Source organism: Hemicordylus capensis, chromosome 6, assembly GCF_027244095.1.
Source record: "Hemicordylus capensis ecotype Gifberg chromosome 6, rHemCap1.1.pri, whole genome shotgun sequence".
NCBI classification, from domain to species: Eukaryota; Metazoa; Chordata; class Lepidosauria; order Squamata; family Cordylidae; genus Hemicordylus; species Hemicordylus capensis.
The window spans coordinates 161,073,693-161,100,022 of NC_069662.1; the positions used below are offsets into that span (position 1 = coordinate 161,073,693).

Sequence of the window (26,330 nt, forward strand, 5' to 3'; positions counted from 1 at the left end):
CATAGTAGGTGAGCAGGCAGGCTTGTTTTACACACCTTCCACCCCCAATGAGCAAGTTATGCTGTTGGGAGTGTGACCCCTACTCCCAGACAAGCAGTGCTCCGCTCCAAAGCCTGGAACAATGTGTCCTGGTCCCCAGAGATGCCACACTGCATGAGTGCACAGTGGGGACCCACCCCACCCGGGGCAAGCAGCCAGCACTGACAGACTATGGAGTAAATGTGGTTAAGGGAGTGCTTGCTTGAGAGATGGGCTCCCTAAATGGGTTTGTCACCAAGGCACTGCTGAGATTCAGTCAGCTTCCACAGGCTGCCCCAGACTGGTCTTGGCTGCTCACAAGATCAGCCTCCTGGTATTCTTCCATTCTCAATGGAAACTGTGCTAAAATTGGGAATGGGATTTCTAACCTGTAAAAACAACACTCATTAAGAGAGTTTATTTCCAATATTTAAGAAACCAGAGAATCAAGGTGACTCATAAAAACAATTTCAGAAGATGCCATTCATCACAGCTAATATAATCACAATCGTTTCCATCATTCATATTGAAACTGTGTTGGGTGACAGAGTAGTGCAGTCTGTTAAATTACTAGTGCCAGAACTTGGGCAAGTAGAAGGGGCCCACTCCCATAGGAAGCAACAGAGCCTTGCTTTAAAGGTACAGTCCCACTTCGTGCCAGTGGCTGATCTGCTCAAGGCACACACACTTGAAGCCAGCATGCATTTATTTACTTTGAAATCAAATTAACATCCTATTAATGTATTTTGCAATATGTGTACTTTGTTAATTTTCAAAGGCCCAGGAGACCATTTTCACCAGCATCTAACCCCAATAATAAAATACAAAACCCTACCAATTTATAGTGGTTTCATCTTTAAACTGCTCTTCAGAAACTGCTTTCCATCAGCTGTAGTAAGTGAGATTATTGAATCAAACTACTGAATGGGATAGCAGAGAGTATTTGGGTTCAAAACTAAAACTACAAGTTAATATATGGGTATGATCCCATATATAGACCTACATCCAGAGGGCTTGTTTCCCTGCAGCAGCTCTTTTGCAAACTGGTACTGTACCTTTGAGCTGATTGGATAGTGTCCTTATGAAAATATTTTAATGCAGATTTCTGCCTTGGTATCAAAGATAAAGTTTTAAAATTATTCTTCAGAAATTTAAAATATGAAAAATAATCATTTCACTAACTATTTACGAAATAAAACTTTAAGTGGCAGGAAGAAAAGTTCAGAAGTAATTAAAACTGCAACCTAGAATAGCGGCTAACAAGCTGTCAACTGAAACTACACACTTTATGGCCTTGTTATCAACTGCACTTTTGCAGCTGAACATGAGAATTTAATATAGAAAGATTGAGCTTTTCTCACAGTTGGAGTTTGGTTTTTTAACTTGTTCACAAGTCAAACAAATGGTCAGCACTGAGCAGGATTTAGACAGATGTTCAAACCTATCAGCCAACTGACTGAACCTTGGCTGTGATGATGAAGGCAGCTGGAACTTACATTATTTCCTGTGGTGCTGTAACAGAATAAAAGTCTCTGGCCATCAAACTATGATGTCCTTAAAGCGTGTAGCAGGCTGTAGAGCTCTGGGAAGGTGGGGTGTCATTTTTAAAGTTCATTCTGTACAGTTTCTTCTGCCAGCTCCTGAACCTTTTCCTCATCACTAGGTTGAAATGCTTTGGACAAAATGGGGTTCTCAGTCCCACCTGGCAGCAGAACAGTTTCTGGAGTACTGAAATCTGCTTTAGGTGTTGTGTCAACAGAAATATCCATAGGAAGGGTTGGTAATGGAGAAACTGAAGGCATTTCTTCCTCCGATTCTGGCCGAGGACTCGAGCCCTCTGGATAAGAAACGGAATCTTCCGAGACTAGAACAGAGGCCTGGTCTGAAAAGCAAGTTCAAATCTATTTAGTTTAATATTAATTCATTTATTAATCAAATTTGTACACCGCCCCAAACTTTCATCTCTGGGCTGTTAACAATAGCATAAAACAGATAGAATATATACAAAAACTTATTTAACCATTTAAAAATCACCTACAAATTAAAACCTTACAATTTTAAAGAACTGTAAAAGCTTGGTTGAAGAGGTGGGTTTTCAAAGGCCCTTAAAAAATTGTCAGAGATGGAGAAGATCGTATCTCAGTAGGGAGTGCATTCCACAGTCTCAGTGAAGCAACCAAGAAAGCCCATCCCCGTGTGGCCACCAGATGAGCTGGCAGCAACTGGAGGCGGATCTCTCTGGACGACCTCAATGGGTGGTGGGGGCTCATAATGAAGAAGATGTTCTCTTAGATAATAGAGCAAAGAGCGATGGCTACAGCCCTCAAAAGATTAAATGGTACTAACAACTGAGGGAAGTGGCATTCAGCCAAAGCAAATAGCATAATTATCTTGCAACCTCATTCAGCCACGTTAAAATATGAACAGTGTTTTCTTCTGATTTGCCTGCGTCTTCAGACAACTAGCTTTCCCAGAGTATCTAGACTGGTCAGCTAAGTAATACTTCTCTCCCCATTCCCCGTGTTTTTTTGAGTCGGTGACAGCACTTGAGAGCAGCTCTGGGCTGGGCACAGCAGTTTTTGCAGCCAGGTCATTTTGTATCTTAGATTTTCACCTTCCAATTCTCATTCTAGTTCAGTTCAGAGGCAGTCACTGGCCTGGTTCACATAACTGTTTGAATCTAGGTTTAAGTTAGTAGTGAACATTAACATGACACAGTGAACTCACACCAAGATTACCACTATCAGTTTGTGTCCCAAAATGAATCTTAGTTTCTTGAATTGTGCTAGTGTCAGTTACCAACATTAAACCTAGATTTAAATGATCACATGAACTGGGCCACTGAAGATGATGTAGAGGGATCAGTGGTCTCACTCAGCATAAGGCTGCTTCATCTAGCACTGATCTTGCTACTGGAGGGAGGAGGATTGTTTATCAGAATGGCTAGTAGACTCTAAACACATTCAAAACAAGTCACAACTATTTATAAAACAATTCAGTTAGGGTTATAATACTCTGGTTAAAAGTCCACAGGCAGCAGGGAAGGCGGGGGGAGGAAGCAGATATCCCCTCACCCCTTCCAGCCATCTCTCCCCCAACCTGTTCCTCAAAGAGCTAAGCTGGCTGGCTCCATTAGCTATTTGTTCACACCAAAAGACATCTCTGTTGATCCACTTAGTGAGCTGGCCTAGGGCAGAAAGAACATTCCACACCTTTGGGAGGAGAATAAAGACCTTTTAGTTCACCAAGCTGCTATTAAGTGTGTGCTACTGTTTTATAATATTCTTTTACAATGGCTTTTGCCAAGGACAGGCTAAAGCCAACCTCAAATTACATTATTATGTAATTGTGCTGACTGCGCTTCTTCTTTTTGTTAGACACTTACTGTACCTTCTGAGCAGAGGGAAAAACAGGATAAGAATTAATCTGATCTAGGACTACTAAGTTTTATTACAGCCATGTAGTAAAGGCTGCCATTTTGTGAGCTTCTAAATTGCCACATACACACGTTCAAAAGTAAACTAATGGTTTCAGAATGTGCTTACCAAAGTATGAAGGAGCTCTACTGTCCGTTAGTATGCTATCTGTTGCCTGAGAGTCTGTTGTCATGTTGAAAGAAGCAGAGGAAGGCACATTGACTGTTTTCACTAAGTCAATTAATTCAGGAAAGGGAGCACCAGACATATCTATAAAACCTGAAGAGAAAAATGACACCAGGAATTTGAGAGAAATAAAACGCATCAACTTAATGCTGAAATTTATTCAATGTTTCTGAATACTACCAAAGCCACATCTTCAGAGCACTACCACATACACATACAACCTGACCCAAGGATGCTGAAATCCATGGAAAAGACTGAAGTCTAGAGTGGTAGCACTAATTCATGTATGCCTCTACAAGCCTGTTTGGCATGATGTTCTCTCCCACTTTGCTATGTGAGACTTTAGAGGCTGGAATGGATCCTCTCTTGCTGCAGGAAACTGGACAAGATAGCATTCAAGATAGTATTCCATGGCACATCATGAAATCACGGGACTAAGGCGTGATTCAGCTAATCACTGGTGTCAGCTTTTCATAGCAAATCTGGAACTAGCAAGTATCACTGGCATCAATTGCTGCTGATTTCAGCACTATGAGAATTCCAGCTTTCTTTTTTCTTTAGAAAAGCAAATTTCTAACTATTATATGTGGCTATGTAAGGATTTTCAGTTGTCACCGGTGGGGCTTCCTTGATCCTTCCCATGAGCAGAATATCTTATATTTCTAAAGAGCTGGAAATCTAATGGACACATAACTGAAGTACCTGCGGGCAAGAGGAAGATACTGGCACACTTGGGGTACCTGAGGGAGAAAGGTGCTTAAAACCTTCACCATGCTTAGGCACAGGGATATACTGCAACACATTGCTGCGGATCCGTATTTGTACTATGCAAATTAAGAAACTGCATAATCGGCAGAGGCCAACTAATTCAGCTTAATGCAGAATTTTGCAGACAGAGCTTTGCATATGAACAGCCAACATTATGTTCTACAAGAGTAACAGGCAAACACAGATTACCTGGGTCCATGACTCTCTGGACAGGAGGAGGAGGGTAAAGAGAATTTTCTAACGAATACATATTCACACTTTGATCTGTGCTGTAGTCTAAATGTGAAGCTTCTTCACTTTGGGAAGTAGGTGCCAACAGAGGTGTCTGAAATAAATATGACAGTGAAAAAAGTGTTACATATTTCATAGGAACACATATATAACCAAACCATCTTACTATGGTGGTGAGATGTCTTTCCCCCAGTACATGATTAGCTGCCTTCTCCTAGTGAAAGATGGACAGGGAATTCAAGCCAGCTAAGCTGAAAGAATAGCCAGTTTCCAAGGGGGGAAAGGGTTCTGCCTCCAAAAGGACAATCAATGCAATGCCAACCAGCCAGCCCACTCAGTAGACCTTACAAAGCAACAAGATCACGAGTACCAGACCACTGATGCTCAAGGAATGCAACTGCCACCCAGGAGGCCCCAGAGCAAATCTGACTTAGCCTCTAGGCAGCCAAATGGGACATCCCTTCTGGAAGACAAAGCAGAGGACAAACAGCCACTTGCACACGATCACTTATGGTGTGCAAATACAGCTCAGCCACAAGCTGTTGCATATTAACCCCATCCAAACCCGCAAAGCATCTTTCACTATGAAATGCCTACCTCTGTATAGCCATTGGTAGGTGGCTCGGGAGGAGTGTCCCCCAAGGGCGAAGGAGACACAGAAGGGGTACCAGTCTCTGGTTTTTTCTTTGGTACAGCCAGCTGTGTTGGAATTCTGTGCAAGTAGCCATATCCAATGCCACACCCTAAACTGTACAAGACGAAAACAAACAAAAAAGGGTAAGAGAGTTTCACATTTGCCGATTTTGCCAGAAAGCAAGAACACAAAGCATACTAAAGAAGTCTGCCCCCTGGTCTTCAGAGCTGGGATTCACAGAGCACCAAGTGAGTCACTTGTGAGCCAAATCTCAGGAGGACGTCCCAAACAGGAATACTACTTCAATTTCTGTGCCCTCTATCTGCACTGATGTGCCCTCAAGGTAGCTCAGAAAACAAATTTAAGCACACAGTACTGTAGCCAGGGTGCTTGGCTTTAACTAGTGTACCTGGCTTGGGGGTGGGGGTGGGGAGACAGAAGGCAAGGACTGCAACCAAACAAATAAATGCCCCAGAGGACAGGAGCCAGTTGAAAGAAGGGGAAAGGGAGGGGGGGGGGATATAGGGAGAAGGGAAGCAAAGAAAAGAGAGAGAAGATTAGTCTTCTTAGATTAATGTTGAATTATACAGAGACCAGGGAATCTGTAGATGGGCAGGGCCAAGAAGCAATATTTCTTCACCACACTGCCCCCCACCCACAGAATAAAGAACCTGGGACCCCCCTAATTAGGGCTAATTTCCATAAGGATGCAGTATGAAAATACAGCACAAAATTTAATATACACAACCAAGGGTTCCTAATCTTGGGTTTCCAGATGTTGTTGGACTACATCTCCAAGCAACTGAGGATGATGGGATTACAACTCCCATCATCCCCATCTGGAAATGATGGGAGCTGTAGTCCAATGACTGGGGACCCAAGGTAGAAACCCTTGCACTAAACCCTAACAAAATAAGAAAAATCACAACAGTATTAAAAATAGCAAAATAAATCCCCTCCTAAACCAGAACGATCCAGTCTTCACTGCCTGTCTAAAAACCAGGAGAGATTACACCATACGATTCTCCCAGAGGAGAGTTCCAGAGGCTAGGTGTTGTGATGGAAAGGGAGAGTCTTGTGTGCTCTCAAGCCAAACCTCAGCAGGCGTCAGTCTGCAGAGCAGAGCCTCTCCAGCATATCTGATGGGCCAGCCACAGTCACAAGGGTGGAGGTTATCCCTTACAGGGCTCAGACCATTTGGGGCTTTATAAGGAACCACCAGCATCCTGAATCACACCCAAAACATACAGGAAGCCAATGCAGGTCATGTAAGATAGGAGTAACATGCCCCTGAAAAGCAGCCCCCACCAGAATTCTGGCTGTAACATTCTGCATCCATTGTGGTCCCTGAATCCCTTCCAAAAACAGTCCTAAGTAGAACACTGAGACTGCAGTAATTGCAACGAGGGTCCTCTGTGTGACGATGTATTATTTATTTTTCTATGTAAACCGCTTTGAGAACTTTGGTTGACAAGTGGTATATAAATATTGTAGAAAAGGTGGTAGTAGTAGTAGTAGTAGTAGTAAAGTCCAGATGGGGGAGAATGGGAAACAAGGTCTCCCCAACCCTTGCAGAAAACCACTGGGGAGGGTTTTCAGCCCCTGACTTCTCCTCCCAGCAACAAAAACCAGTATCAGATGGCACATGGGTGCTTCCTCTTTGCCACTTGCCCTAAGTGGGGAACCAAAAGAGGTGCACTTTGAAGGGGAAGGAAGGGTTCAGCCTCCTCTTGCACCCAAGGAGACTTGTCTGTACGGTGGGGGGAGGCTCTCCCCTTCAGTCCATACACCCCACGTGTATAGAGTTCACACACCTCACAGGGTCCCCAAATTTGTTTTTATTTGTTTTTGAGACCAACACCCCAAAACATACTTCATATTCAGGATCACTGAATGTGAATTAGTTACTTCTCATGACACCGGCACTGCATTTTTACCAGGCAGAGGCAGCCTTGCTATGCAGGATTCCCATAAGGGTCCATAGTAGCCAGGACCAGGGGGCAGGGCACAGTAGCTGTGAGTAGTAAAGAAATGCAGCAGGAACAAGGCACAGTGGCCCTGGAAGGGGGACTTGTGCACATGGGGCAGGCACGCCATGTCTCAGCATCAAAGCTTGCGGTGGCTGGAGTACAAGTTATTTTTGTCTCAGGAGTTGAACATGACGACACAAAATGCTTTTAGAAGGGAAAAAGCAGAGGCAGGTGGGAAAAGAAAAATCATAACATGTACACTCCTGTTCCCAAGTTGCTCTTGAAGATGTTCAAGAACAGGTTGTGAGCCACCAAAGGCTTCATTTTGTTGCCGGCCTTATACATCAAACAGAAGCACCTCTCAGACCACAACGTATGGCAGGTGAGCCTAGTTCAGCTTGGCAAATGTTACACAGCAGTAATACAACACACAGAAACCAGCCTGGTTTTACAGTGCATAAGCATACGGAGCTCATTCTCTTATTAGTAAAGCACATGTTGATTCAAGGACACCAATATAATTCTTGCCAAAACTCAGTATCAGGTTAAAATTAGACACAGTATTATATTTACTAAACAAGGATAAGTTCTGAAGCATGTCATGCCGAGAATAAGTCTGACTTCATCTCCAAGCCCCGTCTCTTCCAGAACCATACCTTCCTTCGCCACCCCAGGCTCCATTAGGGGTTACAAAAACCTCCCGGCAGGAATCCACTTCTGTGTTATAGACCATCAGCTTCAAGGGCTTCCCTTCGTGGGATTCTATCAGTGAGAAGAAGTCTTCTGACTGAGCAACAGAGAAATAAGTCTGCCATTAACACAAGATCTACACTCCATCTGCCTGCATTATGTCATTGCCAGCTGTCCGGTTGCTGCAGGACAGAAGACCACCCAGCCCCACCCACCAGTAAAAGAACTGTTCTTCCCTAAGCCTTTGCCTGCTATGGGTGGCGCAGAAAGGGCTAAACCTGGAGCATTAAGCAAAAGGGTTTTACCTTGCAGATGAAGATAAGGAGGATGACCGGATGCAAGAAGAAGAAGAAGAAGAAAACCACCTTTGGGAAGGGAATAGGAGGGAATGGGCAGGCCTTCATCTGGGACTAATGGCTTTAAGATCCTCCCACTCGTGCAGAAAACATTCAGGCTAAAACTCTGGGGAAACTGGTCCATCTTTTCTCTCTCTCTCTCTCTCTCTTCACACAAAATTATAGGTGTGACATTATTGCAAGTCTTGGGATGGGGAGGAGGATGGGTATTTAAAGAGAGGTACAATTTTTTGAACAGGGACTTTTAGCCAGTATCATGAAGAAATTGCACAGGAGAGGAGACAAGCAGGATAGCTGAAGTGTGACAATCAATAACTGAAAACACCCCTGTTTACCCCTACCTAAAAGTGCCAGGTGTTTTTTCACACCTAGCTTTTAGTTCACATCTCCTTCAGAATGGAGGGTGTGCGTTCACTTATGAGCCAAATTTACCTCAAAGTCACTGCGAGCTATCTGGGAGCATTTCACACATAATTCAGGGTGGGTTTTTTTAAATTGTGCTTTAGAGTGTAGCCTGATTTATAAACAGGGTAAAAAAAATCCACTTTTTGTGTTGTTGGGGGGGGGGCAACTTGGAACTTGCAGTAACGCCTCTTAGTAAACCCACGGTGAAGCCTGCTATCACACTTGCCTCCTGCAGTATCTGGTCCGATCCAACAATATAGTCAGTGTGAGGCTGCAGGCCAGCTAAGGCTGCAGGGGAAGCTGGTTCCACATCCTAGAGAGAGAATGAACAGTTATGATACCTACACTGATTCAACAAATCATACAGCAAAAACCTTAATTTTGGAGGTTTTCAAATTGATTTCCTATGAGAAGGTATTAATGGTGGATGAATTCCCCAAGAGAAAGTTTTTCCACCATTACTGATCCCATCCTGAGATCCTGCTGGATGGGAGGGTTGGGTGCATGCTAATGGGTTCCCAACCTTGGGTCTGGTTGAACTAGAACTCCCATCATCCCCACCGACAGCGGCTGAATGCCACTGCAGCTGGGGATTACTGGGAGTTATAGTCTGATAACATCTCAAGACCCAAGGTTGGGAAGCTCTGCCTTAGGGCACATGCTTTTTTTTTGCAGAGTGAGGCCCAACTAGTGCCACCCAAGGGCACACTAGAAGGTTCTGCAATGCACCACTGCTAACAAACCAGTGTGGAAAGAGCGACCTGAGGGAAAGAAGCTATAAAACCACCGTCTTCATTCAAGGCAATGCTGCCAGGGAGGGAAGAAGACATCCAGAGGCCACGGTCAAAAGAAAGAGTCCTTCCTTATTGATTGATTGCATTGCTATACCACCCTATGTACAAATTTCTGGCAGGTTTACAGATTTAAAACAAACAGTTAAAACAAGAGATCATTTAAAATAATTTAAAATATCGACAAAACTTTTAATACATTAGGAACTAAAAGCCTGATAAAATAGAAGTGTTTTCAGGTGCTGCTTAAAAACAGCCCGAGACAAGGACCTCTGCTCACCCTTCATCAGGGGAGGCACCTGAATGCAGTACCAAGTAGCTGAGCTACAAGGCAGCCCCGGTTTCTTGCTTACCAGCACATGCCACACAGGTTCGTTGGCTCCCTGGAAACTGCAGAACCTCACGCTGGCTCCCAGAAGTCCCTGCCCTCCCCACATGTTGCTGGGGGTCACCTCCACTTCACGCACTTTCATTGTTTTGGTGTTGTAGACTTCCAGCTTTACAGCCTTCTCAACGTTGGCTTTCAGCAGGTCTTTTAGGGTGTCACCTTCCTTATTCTAAAAACACAAGGAGAGGATATTTTAGAACTCCGCTTCTGGACACAGCGGCCAAGGGGCTGCCAGAACTGCAACACCAAGAACAAACGATCTAAAGAATCACTCCCACAGATTTTATGAGGGGACAGAATGGCAACACCAGAAACCAACGGAGGCCAGAGGATCAACTTGTCCTCCACAATGAATCTTTTCCAGTAACTGTCATGGAGAAAAGATCTATCAATGGCCAGCAGCTACAGCAGCTGAATGAAATCTCCCACGTCAGTATAATTCATTCAGAACCAGGTGCTGAAGACCTTAGCTCTGATCCCACATGGTTCCAGTTTATTTATTCTGAAGATTTACGCCCTGCTTTTTGATTAAATTATCTCCAAGGTGGCTTACAACAGATTAAAAATATGAAAAACTATTTCGTGAACTTTGTTCCTCCAGATAAAAAAGGCCGAAGTGTCCTTTCCCTCCAAAGCCAGTTTTGCAGCAACTAGCACTGGGACAGAGTTTCTGCCAAGGAGGGAGGGAAGAAGCTCCCTGCAGCTACTTTTGGGGCCAGGCTGGCCCTCCTCCTGCCATGGTATTCTTCCTGAGAGGCAGAGGCTGCAAATTCCCAGTGGCCCTTAGTCCTCTGGCTGAAGGCAGAGGCTGAAGTCTGCTCTTCCTCATTTCTGCAGTCCCTAGGAATCATTTAGACACTGAAGCAGCATCCTTCTATAACTTCAACAGTGCTGTACTACCTACTTGTATTGTTCCACTTTTTAAATTATTAAAAAGTCACCAAAGTTTACACACATCTCAGTAATTCCAGAACTGGAGACTGAAGGTTTTTGTCCCAGCAATCAGCATTAAAAATAATTAACTGCTTAGAAAAATATGGCAGCCTTATCTTTTTACTTTGCAGGGGTTCACCCACCCACCCCTTGGAAATTTTCCTCCAACTTTTTTCTTCCTGCTTGTTCTTTATTTCTACTTTGTGGAAGAAAAATGGCAAAGCAGAAATGACACAGAAGTCAAACAAAAAAAATGTCAATTAGGAGTTATCCTGATTTTATATATTTTTTAAAAATCTGTTAACAGTAAATTTTGAGAGATAAGCTTTATTGAGAAATTAATGAAGAGTTCAAGAGTGGTAATGGAGAATCTAGAGAAATTCCTGTGAGCCACAGGACCAGCCATCAGAGAGCACGGGAGCCCTATAAAGTGGGGAGTTTGCAGGAGTGTGTGTGCATATGTGTGTTTTAAGAGTCAAAACAGTTACAGGGATAGAACTGTATTGGTATTGTGGCAGTGGAGGAAGTGGGGCTTAACCCCCACCCCACCCCCACGCTGGTTTCCTAATCAAACTCTCCTGTATAGCCCAAGAAGCTGCCATTTGCCCTGCAGGGAAAAAGACAGAGCAGGGACACTTGGGATCTTGATCAGGAGAAAGATGTTGTGGAAGAAAGAATTAACCTCCCCATCCCCATGGCCAGATCCAACTCCCTGCCTTCCCCCACCTCTTGTGCAGATCTCATCAACTCATCTAGAAGATACTAGGAATACTAGCTCCTACCAATAATCCTGTTAAAAAGTTAGGCAGCGTTTGCTTTGGGGTGTTTAAAAAAGTAAACTTGCACTCCTAAACAAGCTTCCAGAAAAGGAAGTCTCACTGAAATAAATAGGAGTTACTTCCAAGTCAACATGGCTAGGAGGAGGAGGAGATTACAAAAGCAGGACCTAAAACACAGTTATGCCACGTCATCATCAAGTGAAATTGCACTTGCCGGCCCTAAGAGACACAAGCCAATCTTCACAGCAGCTTGCAACATGTTAATTATTGACAGGGTCATATTTGAACAACTGTTGGCACAAGCTTCGTGACAGTGAAACTGGACAACGCCCGTCCCACCTTCCCAGCATCCCTTCAGCGTGCCTCAAGCACCTGCTCTGCTGAACTAGAGATGAGATGCTAGCAGCACAAAGGACTCCCCAGGTGATTCCAGTTCCGTGCTGCAAAACCACACAACCAGAGCCACTAGCCAGCCTGTTGTCAGCAGCACTTTTCCATATCTATGTATACGTGGCCATCATCGATCCTGCAGAGGAAAACTGACATCAGTAAAGGATGCAGCTGTGCCTCCCACAAGGATTTAAAAGAACCAGAACGTGGGTTCTTTCCCAATGGCTCTCGCTGCCAGCCACATCTGGTAGGACTTCATGAGTGCACAAGGTCATCAACAGGGAAGAGCTCCTTGCAAATCCAGGCCCTGCCATTACCAGGTTCAACTGCTCTGAGTGAAGAAGAGCTGCCCAGCTTAACAATCAAGGCACTTCTGTTCTAGGGAATCCCTCTCCTCCCCACCCAAACAAAGGCCACCAGGCAGGTTAATGCAATGTCAGAGTGGCTACTGTGAACTCATGTGAACCAAGACCAGCCTCTGCACAGAGACAACCTCCCTCATGCCCAAACTCCCTTGCAGATGAACCCATAACTGGTTATAGCCTTTATCAACAATTAGTTTTCTGGTACAGTCACTTTGAGAGAGAAATAAGAACACAAGAACAGCCCTGCTGGATTTGGCCAAGGCCTGTCTAGTCCAGCATCCCTCTGTCCCACAGTGGCCAACCTGATGCCTCTGGAAAGCCACTGAAAAGCAGCACCTGAAAGTAATTACACTCCTCCACCATTGCTTCTTTTGGGGAGCACACTGCTGCTGGACCATCCTGGAGCATCCAGCCATCCTAACAGATGTGTCCTCCATGAATTTGTCTAGTCTCCCTTCAAAACCATCTTCTCTAGGGGTTATCGTCATATCCTGTGGCAGCAAATTCTCTAGATTAGGTATGCACTGTGTGAAGAAGTATTTCCTCTTTTGTCCACCCTAAATCTTCTATCAATCAGTTTCATGAAATGACCCCTCATTCTAGTGTTGTGACAGAGAGAGGAAAACCTCTCTCCACACCATGCAGAATTTTGTAAGCCTCTGTTATGCACATGTCATGTCTCCGCTGCTTTTGGTTTTAGTTAATTTCCATTAATTTTATATTGTTTTAATAGTCTATTTGTTTTGCTGATTTTGTGAGCGGCCCCGATCAATAGTTTACAGGAGGGGCTGGATGGAAATACTTTAAATAAATAAATACTAAAAATAAATAAAAAGCCCGAACGCTGTAGCCTCTCTTTGTAAGAAAAGTGCTCCCACCCCCTGATCATTTTGGGTGCCCTCTTCTCGACTTTTTCCGATTCTGCAATATCCCTTTTAAGATGCAGCAAACCTTTTGTGGAAGCTCAAGTGCACAGTGTCAACAGAATCACCTCTATCTACATATCTGTTGACACTCTCAAAGAACTCTTAACAAGCTGGTGAGGCAGGCATGATCGGTGGTGGTGGATCCCCTCAGCCCCCATCCTCTAAAGTGGTCTGGTCTACCAGCATGTTCTGTTGTCACAAATGCCACCTTCTCCAAATTCCTTTTGCCTCTTTAGCACCTGGGCAGCCAGGCAGCACCTCTCAAAGCAAGGTTTGATCCAAGGACCTCTACTCTCAAACAGCATTCCCTCTAAGGCATGCATGTTTTTTGATGTGCACTCAGTTAATTTTAGATCCCACTCAGATTGAATTGGGAAGGTTCCACTCTGTATGCACACACACTGCCTTGATACTGCCACCCAGAACAAAACTCATTCTGCACTCAGGTGAAAAGAATTAGAACACTGCTTGTAAACACTAGCTTATAATCATTCAATCAATTTATATCTTGCTTTTCTTCAGTCATGGAACTCATAACTTTGTGATCGGTTTGCCTGTCGCTTTGCAGATAAAGTCGCTTGCATCCGTGCTGACCTGGACTCCAGAGTTTTGGCAGTTCCAGCAGACGTGCCTTTGGTACCATCTGGTCCCGTTGTGTTGGATTCTTTTCGGTTGGTGCGGCCTGAGGATGTGGACAAGATCCTGTGCAGTGTGCGGGCGACTTCGTGCGCTCTTGACCCTTGCCCTTCATGGCTAATAAAAGCTGCCAGGGAGGGGACAGGTAGATGGCTGGAGGTGATCGTTAATTCTTCATTAAGGGAGGGCAGGATGCCATCGTGCCTTAAGGAGGCGGTGGTAAGAACTCTATTAAAAAAGCCCTCCCTTGATCCCTCCAGCCTGGACAACTATAGACCTGTGTCTAACCTCCCCTTTTTGGGCAAGGTGATGGAGCATGTGGTGGCGTCCCAGCTGCAGAGGGTCTTGGATGATACGGATTATCTGGACCCTTTTCAATCTGGCTTCCGCCCCGGGTATGGGACTGAGACTGCCTTGGTCGCCCTAGTGGATGACCTACGCCGGGAACTAGACAGGGGGAGTGCGTCCCTGTTGGTTCTGCTGGACCTCTCGGCGGCGTTCGATACCATCGACCATGGTATCCTTCTGGGCCGCCTCTCGAGTATGGGAATCGGAGGCACTGCGTTGCAGTGGTTTCGGTCCTTTCTTGAGGGGAGGGTTCAGAAGGTGGTGCTGGGGGACTACTGCTCGGCCCCGTGGCCGTTGGCCTGTGGGGTCCCGCAGGGATCGGTCTTGTCCCCCATGCTGTTTAACATCTACATGAAGCCGCTGGGAGAAGTCATCCGGAGATTTGGACTGAGTTGTCAGCAATATGCGGATGACACTCAGCTCTATCTCTCCTTGTCATCTGATCCTAGGGAGGCGGCGGATGTCCTGAATCGGGGGCTGGAGGCCGTGATGGGTTGGATGTGGACTAACAAACTGAAATTGAATCCGGATAAGACGGAGGTACTGTTGGTCAGTAGGAGAGCCAATCGGGATGAGGAGATTTTACCGGTTCTGGATGGGGTTGCACTCCCCTTGAAGGAGCAAGTACGCAGCTTGGGGGTACTACTGGACCCGGCTCTGCTTTTGGAAGCTCAGGTGGAGGCGGTGGCCAGGGGTGCCTTTGCACGGCTTCGGCTGGTGCGCCAGCTGCGTCCCTTTCTCGAGAAGGCAGATCTGGCCACGGTTACCCATGCCTTAGTCACGTCGTGGCTGGATTACTGTAACGCGCTCTACGTGGGGCTGCCCTTGAAGAATATCCGGAAACTGCAGCTAGTGCAAAACGCGGCAGCTAGGGTTTTATCCGGAGCTGCCCGTTGGGAACATATCACCCCCATTTTGAAAGAGCTGCACTGGCTGCCGGTTCGTTTCCGGGTCCAATTCAAGGTGCTGGTTTTGACCTTTAAAGCCCTAAACGGTTTGGGCCCGGGGTATCTGAGGGACCGCCTGCTCCCACGGGTTGCTGCCCGCTTGACAAGGACATCTGAGGGGGCCCTGCTCCAGGTGCCGACAATGAGGGAGGCCCGGCTGTCGTGCACTCGGGACAGGGCCTTCTCTGTTGCTGCCCCCAGACTCTGGAATGCTCTCCCAGTGGCCATTCGTTCCTCAGATTCCATCACGGCTTTTAGAAAGCTTTTAAAGACTTGGCTTTTTACCCAGGCTTTTACATGATCGTTTTCTACTGCAGCTTCTTTGTGTTTTTATTTGTTGTATTGTTTTTATGCCTGTTTTTATGTTTTTATATTTTTAACATGATATTTTTATTGTCTTTTTATTGTATGTTTTTAACTTTTGTAAACCGCCTTGGGGTTATCTTTTTAACGAAAGGCGGTATATAAATGCAAAAATAAATAAATAAATAAATAAATAAATAATAAAAGGTTCCCAGGGAGTCTCCCATCCAAGCACTGACCAGATCCAGACTTGCTTAGTTTAAGCAACACGGCTGTACCAGATGCCTTCAGACAAGTCCTGAGACAAACTAATTTATAGTATACCACAAGCATAGATACCTACAAGTCCACGTTGTTGTTGGTTTTTTGAAAAAATTAAAAAGGGACTTACCAACCTGGTGTGTCCTATAGTGAGAATGAAATCAAAGAATGGCTCCAGTCCAGCATGCTGAGCAGGGGAGTTTTCCTGAACCTGAAAAATTGCAGAGTTAACATGTATGTGAACTGGATGAAAAGAACACTGGTGCAAGTATGCATAGTCTAAATAAAGCTGGCAGTTTAATACTAAGAGTGTTCATACCAAGCATGTTTATGAGCCAACAACAAGAAACCTGTCATCAGCAGCTGGGAGAGGTTTTTCTGGCCTGGAGCAAAAATACCACAGCTAGACGGTAAATACATTCCTCAGAACTCCCTTCCACTCAAAAAGAAGCCATGAGCCATCATAATGGAACATCTGATATATGCAACTTTACAATAATCAGAAGAGAGAATCAGCTGGGAAGAGTACACAGTGGAGAAGGAATACTGTGTAGTGTGCACACTGCATGCAAAAGCATTAAGCTTCAGTGATTCTTCAGCAGACATCAAATTCCTTGGACATGAGCTACATGTAAAGATCCAGCAGGCAAAATACTGATCCACGACTGCCTCCATGCTTGATTTGCTTTCAGGCACTTTAGGCAAGAGCCCCTAGGAGAATCATCAGGCTATTCAACTATATCATATAGCCCTTAAAAGCCACAAGAAATAATGGTCATCCTTTATACTGCAAAAATTGACAGACATGAAGATCAAGGCTTCCCATATTTCAGCTGTGCCCAGAAAAACTGTTACTTCCCAATTTGTAGAAAACCAGGGTAGTGATCAGAATGTCAAACTAGAACCAGGGAAATCCAGATTCAAATCCCCACTAAACCATGAAGCTCACTAGGTTACCATGGGCCAATCATTATCTCTCAGCCTAACCCACCTCACAAGGTTGTGACAATACAGTGGGAGCAGGGAAAAGAGAGCCCTGTACTCCATCCTGAGCTCTTTGGAGGAAAAGTGGGATATCAATGTAATACACACATTATTTGTATTTATCTACCACCTGACTGCAAAGGCTCTAGGCATACATACATAATATGCCACCCTTCCTTGCAGAAGTTCAGTGTAGGTTTAACAGGGCACCCAAGGAGTTTCCCATCTTGGCCTAGACTCACTTAGCTTTAACACAATCATGTGCTCTTAAGCCATTCTCTGGCTACTACACAACTTTACCTGAAACATTCACTGGGCATAATGTGCACAGGTGTGTTATATAATACATACATACATATTAAGACTGTGCAACAATCTGAAGTTGCAAATACCGTATAGCAAAGCAAGCCAAATTCTGGAGGAAGTGGCCAGCCACTACGCCCAGTAGTCTTATGTGGCAAAGAATAGTAACTATGGGAGAAGGACAGATGGCTGGACAATGCAATAGTGCCTCATGGCATGTCTAACAGAATGACTTCACTTTCTTCCACAATCATTTTATATTTTCAGGGTTTCCTCTGCAACCACAAGGATAAGAACAGGCTGAAATACAAACAGAAAGCTGAACATTCTAAGGGTACTAAATTCTGGATCAGCTATCAGATCTCTAAGTCTATAAGCAAAGCAGCAGCAAACACTAAATCTTATTTCTCCTGAACAGCTTCTTTAAAAAAGAAAGAAAAGGAAAATGGAACATTACAATATCTCTACAGTCACGGTTCATAGCTTCTGCACACAAAAGAAGAAAAGGTACAGGCTGTGCCGAGACCTGACTTAAGTATTTTCACCCACAAAGAGACATTACAGAGCTGATGTATTCACTGTATCAGAATATCTAGAGAGTTGGCGGAATAGAGAAGAGAGGGGAGAGAAATCTAGTGTGGTCACTCTTGTGTAGAAGGAAGTATTAACATATTTGTCACACAGAAATAAAACTTTTGATCCATTTTAGGATCTTCCCTTTCTCAAACTGAGACTTCTTTACACATTCTCTATCATCATCTATAGAGGGATGTACATAGCACTTTACAAAGAATTCAAAGACAGGCTAGACCAGAAAAATCGATTGGATCTGGCATGTAGAAAGTGCAGAACCAGGTGGTGACAGCTGTTCTGGATTAAATAATCCAGCATTTTAATTGTGATCTTTTAAAAGCGGCTAGACAGATGCATTCCTGTTACTATATTTCATATTCACATTCAAACACAGCCAAAGCAAGGGTGGAGATGAAATAGTTCAGATTCCAATAAGCCAATGTCAACAGTTTGGGAGGTAGTCTCAGTGATTTATGAGACATTATATACAGCAGATAAAAAATATTTGACCACCAGGGGGCCAATATTCAATTTTTAGGAATTAAGGATTTTTCATAGTAAGAATTGTTTTGCTGGATTAGATCAAAGCTTCATCTGGTCCAGTATTCTGCTTCCAAGAGCACCCTGTCAGATGATCCTAAGCAGCTCAAAAACAAGGCACACAGATTATGATGACACAGGTTTATGAAATTATGCACAGTGTGCAGGCCATGGAAAAGAAGTTTTCCCTCTCATTAAATACTAGAACTCATATATGAAATTGAGGTCATATGTTTATATCCACTCTTCTGCTCACCAAAACTACAGCAATAATAAAACAACAACGTATTATAGGACTATAATCCAAAACCAGCAATCTGTATCAAATCTATTTAAACAGCAAACTTGCACAGCAAAAACCTATGGGAAGAAACATGCTTTTCATTTTTGTCTAAAAGTCAAGAGAGCAGTGGAGCAGGAGGGTTTTCAGAACAGCCAAAATAAAGTTCTTCTTCACACAATGCTTAATTTATGGAATTTACTGGAGATGTGGCCGTGGACACTAGCTTCAAGGGCTTAAAAGAGGATTAGGCAAATTCAAGGACAAGAAGTCCATGGATGGTTTCCAGCCGAGATAGCTAAGGGAAGCTTCTAGGTTCAAGGCCACGTGTCTCCAAATGTCAACCGTGGGGGAGCGAGGGCAGGAGTGGGCTGTTTGCCTACATGCCCCACTTGTGGGCTACCCAGAGGTGTCTGGTTGGCCTCTGTGGGGAAGCAGGATGCTGGACTACACAGCTCTTCAGCCTGCGCCAGCAAGCTTCTTAGAACATAAGGAAAGCCCTGCAGGTTCAGGCCCACCATCCATCAAGCCTAGCACTCTGGCTAATGCAGCATGGGCCCCTGGGAAGTCCTCAAAGGAGAGAAACTCCCGTTTTCCTCTTCCCATGTTCCTCTATATTCCTCTTTCCCTGTTCCTAGGCGTCCCCCTGCCGTTGGTCCCCGGCAGCTGGAATGCAGCGATAGACTGCTTCTATTCAAGGAGGCTCCGTTTGGTCAGGACTGACAAACCACATCCCCCCCCCAAAAAAACCCTGTCTCCTTCTTTACATGAAGAGGGGCAGGAGGGACTGCCAAATCCTGCACCTGGGCCAGGCTCCCAGAGATTAGAGCTCGCCTGACCCCCCAGCTCTGCCCAAGCCCTCCTGGCCCAGCAACCTCGCCCTCGTCCTGTCAGGGACCTGGGACCTTACCCCGTGCACATGGTATCCCTCGGAGCCCCCATCAGGAACCTCGGAGCTGGAGCCCAGCCCCATGGCTACAGAGAGGCAGGCTCAGGCGCTCAGAGGGAGAGGAGGAGCCGCCGCCGCCATTCGCTTTCCATCCACAGCCTTCGTCTTCCTCCCGGCCAACGCCGCAGCAGCGACTGAGCATGCGCGAACGCCCGGACCACAACGGAGGGAATGGGATGGGGAAGAGGGAGGGCCTGGACCATAGAGTCGCCGGCGCGCTCACGTCCCAGTGGACTGGACGGAGGGAGGCGGGGCCATCAAGAATGGGCGGGCTCCTCCCGCGCGGCTTGGAAGGGAGGCGGGGCCTGTTGGGCCGACGGCTGTTGTAGTATCACTTTGCCATATCCATCAACGAGTGGTACACTGTAGGGCTTTCTGATAGGCTAGTGTGATATGGCAAAGTGATACTACAGTGTGCTGGGATGACGACCAACGAATCGGCGGCTGCGCACCAGACCGGCTCTGCCGCGGGGGCAGGAAGGGGGCGTGACTCATGGTCGCTAGGCACGCAGGGCGACGATTGGTTCTCGAGCGGAGGGCGGGGACGGCGGCTCGTGCCTTGTCCGCTGGGGCGGGGCGAGAACCCGCGTTGCTGTGACGGTTGTGGCCGTTGGTGGTTTTTCTCCTGTCAGCGCCATGGCCGACGCCGACCCTCAAGCCCTGGTACTTAGAGAGGGAGAAGAGAAATGTCTCGGGGCTTGGTGGCGGCTGGCCGCCGAGCCTCGCTTTGCGAGCTCGCTTGTCCTTTGCCCAGCCGACCTACGCCTCCTTTCCAGGGGGCGCTGCTGGAGGCGGCTAACATTCTGTACAAAAACGTAACGATAGGATACCAATCATCCTGTGGAGGGAATTGTCTCCTTTTTATTTATATTAAAAGGGGCGGGAGATTGCCAAATTCTGCACATTGGCCAGGCTCCCAGAGATTAGAGCTCGCCTGACCACCACCACCCCCAGCTCTGCCCAAGCAAAATGACCACAAAAGAGAGAGAAAAGAGCCCTTTAACTCGTCTGCTTTAGTGGCATGAAGAGCTCCTTGAAATCGGCAAGTGGAGTGCCCCTGTCTCCTGCCAATGCCTGCAGGTTAAGGTTCCTTTGCTGAGTTTTCATTAGTCACTCTAAGCTGTAAATACAGTGAATCGAACAAAATCTGTAAATTTTCTTCTCTTTCTCTCCCCTTCAAGGCTAGAATTCTGTTCTATGCTCAAGAGAAATACTTCAACCATGTCATTCAGTTGGCAAACATCGAACTGGCGAAACATGCTTATGATCCAGTATTGCTGTTTTTCAAAGCATTTGGAACCCTACTTCTGGGTAATCAGGAAATTTAGAATGCTGTCCTGTATCTTCCCACCCCCACACACATCCTCAGACTGGCAATTAGAATAAACTCAAATTACATTGGTGTAGCATAGTAGCTGAGCTATATGAATCAGGATTTCCGCATTTTGAATCTTGTCTCTGCCCTGAGTTCAGTAAGTGACCTTAGGCAGCCACTCCCTCTCAGATTCAGCTCCTCAGACACAATACGGGGGTAACATTACTTAGTTTACAGGGTTGTTGTAAGGGTTACTTCTACATAATACACCTTCAAATATGCTTCAGTGCAGCTTGTCCCAAAATGTTCCCCTATGCCTGACAAATCACCAATCCATCTACAGCTCAGCTCCACATGCCCAGCTGGCTCTACACATAGAACAGGTAGCATTTTCAAGAATGCTACCTTGGAGGTCCTTATCATACCTGTGTAGGTCAGGTGTGGTAGGTAGCGCACTGTGGAAGCAGGCAAGTCAGAGTCAAACCAGCAAGGGGTCAAGCCCAAAATTAGTCCATTGGGGCAGACAAGGCAAAGCCAAACAAGCAGGAGATTGGAAGCCAAAGACAGGATAAGGCAAGGTCAGAGTCAGAACAAGCAAAGCATCAGGAGCCAAAGAAGTAGCATCAGTCCATTAGAAGTAGACAGGGCCAAAAACAAGAAAGGGTCAGAAGCCAGAGAATCTAAAAGCAGAGTAGGAGCAGAAACAAGGTGGCACACATTCACAACAAAATTGCTTCAGCAAACAGTGGAGGCAAACCAAAGCCTTATATACACAGCCAGCACTGCAGCCCCTCCCAAGCCTGGAATATCTTGAAGGGGCTGCACCCTATTTCTTAAGGGCTGGCTAGAGCATAGCTGGGTGGCTGCAGATGAGGATTGGGGTGTTTGTTTGTTTGTTTGTTTATTTATTTCATTTATAAACTGTCTATCCAATGGCTCTGGACTGTGTGCAACAAATTTAAAAAGACATTAAAACATACCATTTAAGACACAGTGCTAAAAACAATATAAAAATGCAAAAACAAAACCATTTAAAACCAATTAAAATACTTTTTTAAAAAAATTAAAAACCTTGGAAGGCCAGTCCAAACAAGTAAGTTTTTAGGGCTCTCTTAAAGGCCCAACAGCGAGCCTAACTTGTAGATATATGCCGGGAGAGCATTCCATAGGCCAGGAGCAGCTACAGAAAAGGCCCGGTTTTGAGTCGCCACCAGATGTACTGTTGGTGACTGGAGACGGACCTCTCCAGATGACTTTAACGAGTGATGAGGATTGTACCAAAGAAGGCGCTCTCTAAGGCAGCCCAGACCCAAGCCATTTAGAGCTTTAAAAGGTAATAACCAGCACTTTGTTTTTCACCCAGAAAAATATTGGCAGCTAGTGCAACTTTTTAAAAACAGGCATAATATAGGCTCTCCAGGTTACCCCAGAGACCAGTCTGACTGCCACATGTTGAACTAACTGAAGTTTCCAAACTACGTACAAAGGCAGCCCCACGTAAAGCGCATTGCAATAGTCAAGCCTAGAGGTTACCAGCTGATGCACCACTGTTTGAGATCTTTCTCTTCAAGGAATGGACGCAGCTGTCAAATCAGCTGAAGCTGATAGAAAGCGCTCCTGACCATAGCTGCATACCTGTTCCTTCTGAGGAAGTGTAACACCATATAGCACAGGAAAATCTAACTCATCCCTCAAATTCTGATCCCCCACAATGAGCACCTCCATCTTGCTTGGATTCAGCTTCAATTTGTTACCTCATCCAGCCCATTACTGCCCATAGGCAATCATTTAGGGAGTGAATGCCATTTCTTGATGATGATGATGATGATGATGATGATGATGATGATAAGGAGAAATAGATTTTTCTGTAGATTTGCTTCTGTTTCAGATGACGCAGGCAAGGGTATGTTGAGGGAATCAGCAGGTGCTGGTGTTTCTATTGGTGGAGGCAAGGGCCCCTCAAACCCTGCCTCATCCTGTGAGTCATTGTCAGGCTCAGGAGTCATGACCACGTCATCCTGGGACAGCATTCATGATAGTCCTGGACATGGGCATCCTATCTAGCAACCTACATTTGGTTCCCAACACTACCCAACAACATTTCCTAATGTCACTGATGTTGATGTGCACCACAATCAAGGACTCTTCGCCAACATTATCTACCAGCCCAGGACTGCACTGAGCACACACCGACATCAAACACACTGACCACTCATAAACACATCGTATGACAATAATCAATAAGCACATTAGAAGGACATCACCCTAAAAGCAAAGCAAAATCTAAAAACAACAAAACCAGCATGAAAGCCCAAATGAGCAGAAAGCCTCTAATTTAGTTTAAGAAAGGCTCCGTTCCTTTTTGGGGGGAGGGTCCAGAAGGTGGTGCTGGGGGACTACTGCTTGGCACCGTTGCCATTGGCCTGGGGGGTCCTGCAGGGTTCGATTTTGTCCCCCATGCTGTTTAACATCTACATGAAGCCGCTGGGAGAAGTCATCCAGAGACTTGGACTGAGTTGTCAGCAATATGCAGATGACACTCAGCTCTATCTCTCCTTGTCACCTGATCCTAGGGAGGCAGTGGATGTCCTGAATCGGGGACTGGAGGCCGTGATGGGCTGGATGTGGGCTAATAAACTGAGACTGAATCCAGATAAGATGGAGATAATGTTGGTCAGTAGGAGAGCCAATCAGGATGAGGAGATTTTACCGGTTCTGGATGGGGTTGCCAGGGGCGTATCTAGTGTGGGGCAGGCAGGGCACGTGCCCTGGGCTCCACCTGAAGGGGGGGGGCATTTTTCTAAAATTAAAAAAAAATTAAAAATGGCTGCTGAAAACAAAATGGCCACTGCGCATGCTCAAATGGCCTCTGTGAGGCCCTAGGCCATGCCATGCCTCGCAGAGGCCATTTGAGCATGTGCGGCAGCAATTTTGTTTTCAGTGGCCATTAAAAAAAAAATTTTTTTTAATGGCCATTGCACATGCTCAAATGGTCCCTGTGAGGCCCTAGAGGCCAACAGGGGGAGGGAAAACCTTTGAAGCCCCCCCCCCCCCCGCCATTAGGAAGCCCCCAGAAGAGGCTACAGGTAATTTTTTTTTTTTTTTTTTTTAAATTAATATAAGTCATTGTACACATATTTAGTTTGGCACCATGTACAGAGAGTCAGGGCTTGTGAATACTGAGCTGAAGTTTACGTGCTAGAATTGTATTCATTTGTTCTTACTTTGCTTCTTGTGATAAGTGAGTTAAATTTGATGTCTTAATAATATGCCTATTAATGGTGAGTTTGTCTTTGAATCGGTGTGAAATCCTTAGTATTAAGGCCCACTGGAAGTTTCTTGCTCTCTTTCTCTCATTTTAACTGTCTTTCTGAAATACTAGAATATATTCCAAGCAGAGACACAGTTTACTCTGCATATCCTTTAATTATTTCCAGAGTATCTGGGGAAAGTCAAATTCTCCATTTATTTTTAAAACTTATGTAATAGTGATGCTACAATGCATAGTAGAGAATTAGACAGGCACTTCTGTTTAGTTTTCCAAGTACACCTCCACATAATATTTGGGTATTTCATGAGCTCCAGCATACTGAAATTTGTAGTTTTCCAGCATTTTTTTGGTCTGGCTACGTCCACTGCTAAATGGTTTTTGAAATATTAAAAGATTAGCGAGCTTGACTTGTATTTTTCAGCTAATATTATGGTAAAGTTATCTGAAAGATGGGTGTCAGATGTTTGGACAGGGGGCGCAATTTCAGTGCTTGCCCTAGGCGCTATTTCCCCTAGATACGCCTCTGGGGGTTGCACTCCCCTTGAAGGAGCAAGTACGCAGCTTGGGGGTACTACTGGACCCGGCTCTGCTTTTGGAAGCTCAGGTGGAGGTGGTGGCCAGGGGTGCCTTTGTACAGCTTCGGCTAGTGCGCCAGCTGCGTCCCTTTCTCAAGAAGGCAGATCTGGCCACAGATTAGAAGGGATTAGACATGCCTTAGTCATGTCACAGCTGGATTACTGCAATGCGCTCTACGTAGGGCTGCCCTTGAAGAATATCCGGAAACTGCAGCTTGTACAAAATGCGGCCGCTAGGGTTCTATCTGGAGCTGCCCATTGTGATCACATCACACCTATTTTGAAAGAGCGGCACTGGTTACCAGTGTGTTTCTGGGTCTAATTCAAGGTGCTAGTTTTGACCTTTAAAGCCCTTAACGGTTTAGGCCCAGGATACCTGAGGGACCGCCTGCTCCCAAGGGTTTCTGCCTGCTTGACGAGATCATCTGAGGGGGCTCTGCTCTGGGTGCCAACAATGAGGGAGGCTTGGTGGTTGTGCACGTGGGACAGGGCCTTCTCTGTTGCTGCCCCCAGGCTTTGAAATGCTCTCCCAGTGGCCATTCACTCCTCGGACTCCGTCACAGTTTTTAGAAAGCTGGTTAAATCTTGGCTTTTTATCCAGGCCTTTACGTGATTGTTTTATTGCTGCTTCTGTGTGTTTTTATCTATGTATAGTTTTCTGTGTTTGTATATTATATATTTTAATATCAGATTGTTTTTATATTTTTAGCTAAATACTTTTAACTCATTTTTATTATATGTATTTTAACTTTTGTGAACCGCCTTGGGATTGTTTTTAATGAAAGGTGGTTTATAAATCTAACAATAGATAAATAAAGTTGATCAGCATAAAATATACACTTTATATAAATTAAGGAGCCATGAGAACTAGAAACTTGGTTTTTTTAAAGACCTGAAAGTGAGAGGACCATCATGTTTTGCATTAGAAAGCCAATTTCTACTCCTTTCTTGTGTGATCATATAATTTTTATACCCTTGGATTTAGGCTCTGCCCTCACGTTTGTGGTGGAGAAAACTGAGAAATCCACAAGCATGATGGGCTATTTTAGTGGGGGTTTTGACATCATTCTGGCATGTGGCTACATGAAGGACCAAACAAGAATTATGTTAAGCTCATCATTAATGATGATAAGCTTTTCTTCCAAAATAGCATCTGCACGGGGATCCAGATTGGGATCATAGTTGGGATTATTTTAATCCTTTGCACCTGCCATGGTTTGGATCTGGACTGAGAACTCTCTGATTGCTACTTAACAATGAAAAACCTCCTTTTGGCACCAACTGTTTGTTGTGGCTTCAGTCCAAATCCAAAATATGGCAGGAGCAAAGGGTTATAGCAGACACAACAGTTCCAGTCTGGATCTTTCTTGCACCAACTAATTGGAAGAAAAGCCTGTCAGCACTAATGACAGGCTTAATGTAACATGTATTTGACTCAAAGAGATTTAAAGGGGGCATTTGTTAAGGGGATTTGGGGTCTATGTTCGTGGAAGATCAGAGTGCTAAACAGAGGACTGTTGAAAACTTAAAAACTAATCAGTTAGTTGTATTATACCTTTGCAGGCAGAGTCCAAGAAGGCATCTCCCTGCTGGAGAATGTCCGAAAACGCCATGTAGATGTTTCCTTATGCTGCCTCCTGGGCCTCATTTATGCACATAAAAAATGTGAAAATGTTGGTAAGTTTTTTGAGGCAGTTAAATACATTATGTGCCATTAATAATGCACCTAAAATCTTTGCCTAGTATGGGGGTGGGGGGATGTAGTAAATTCTTGACTTCCAGTCTGAATTATTAAACAG

At 45.1% G+C, this 26,330-nt stretch overlaps 2 protein-coding genes across 6 annotated transcripts in view; one reads left to right on the top strand and one right to left on the bottom strand.

Annotated features, from left to right (window-relative positions):
- Window positions 1-421: 421 nt before the first annotated feature.
- GORASP1 (golgi reassembly stacking protein 1) lies at window positions 422-19,817 on the bottom strand. Of its 3 annotated transcripts, XM_053266326.1 has the most exons (10): window positions 19,332-19,390; window positions 15,872-15,952; window positions 11,938-12,091; window positions 9,819-10,022; window positions 8,901-8,987; window positions 7,880-8,010; window positions 5,217-5,367; window positions 4,578-4,713; window positions 3,564-3,713; window positions 422-1,900 (listed from the first exon to the last, which is right to left on the bottom strand). In XM_053266326.1, the coding sequence occupies exons 4-10, from the start codon at window positions 9,936-9,938 to the stop codon at window positions 1,623-1,625; spliced, it is 1,053 nt and encodes a 350-aa protein (XP_053122301.1). In that variant the 5' UTR covers window positions 9,939-10,022; window positions 11,938-12,091; window positions 15,872-15,952; window positions 19,332-19,390; the 3' UTR covers window positions 422-1,622. The 3 variants fall into 3 exon arrangements, with proteins under 3 accessions (XP_053122301.1, XP_053122300.1, XP_053122302.1); XM_053266325.1 differs by lacking the exon at window positions 11,938-12,091 and having other exon boundaries at window positions 19,332-19,817; XM_053266327.1 differs by lacking the exon at window positions 11,938-12,091 and having other exon boundaries at window positions 15,876-15,952.
- The window catches only part of TTC21A (tetratricopeptide repeat domain 21A), a 102,818-nt gene continuing 96,265 nt past the window's right edge, over window positions 19,778-26,330 (top strand). Inside the window, exons 1-3 of one of the 3 annotated variants that reach the window (XM_053266320.1) lie at window positions 19,884-20,033; window positions 20,552-20,681; window positions 26,095-26,208. In XM_053266320.1, coding sequence (XP_053122295.1) covers window positions 20,007-20,033; window positions 20,552-20,681; window positions 26,095-26,208 — 271 coding nt within the window. In that variant the 5' untranslated portion in view covers window positions 19,884-20,006. Of the gene's footprint in view, window positions 20,034-20,551; window positions 20,682-21,112; window positions 22,019-26,094; window positions 26,209-26,330 lie in introns of those variants that run through there. The other 2 variants (XM_053266319.1, XM_053266322.1) reach the window with 2 other exon arrangements.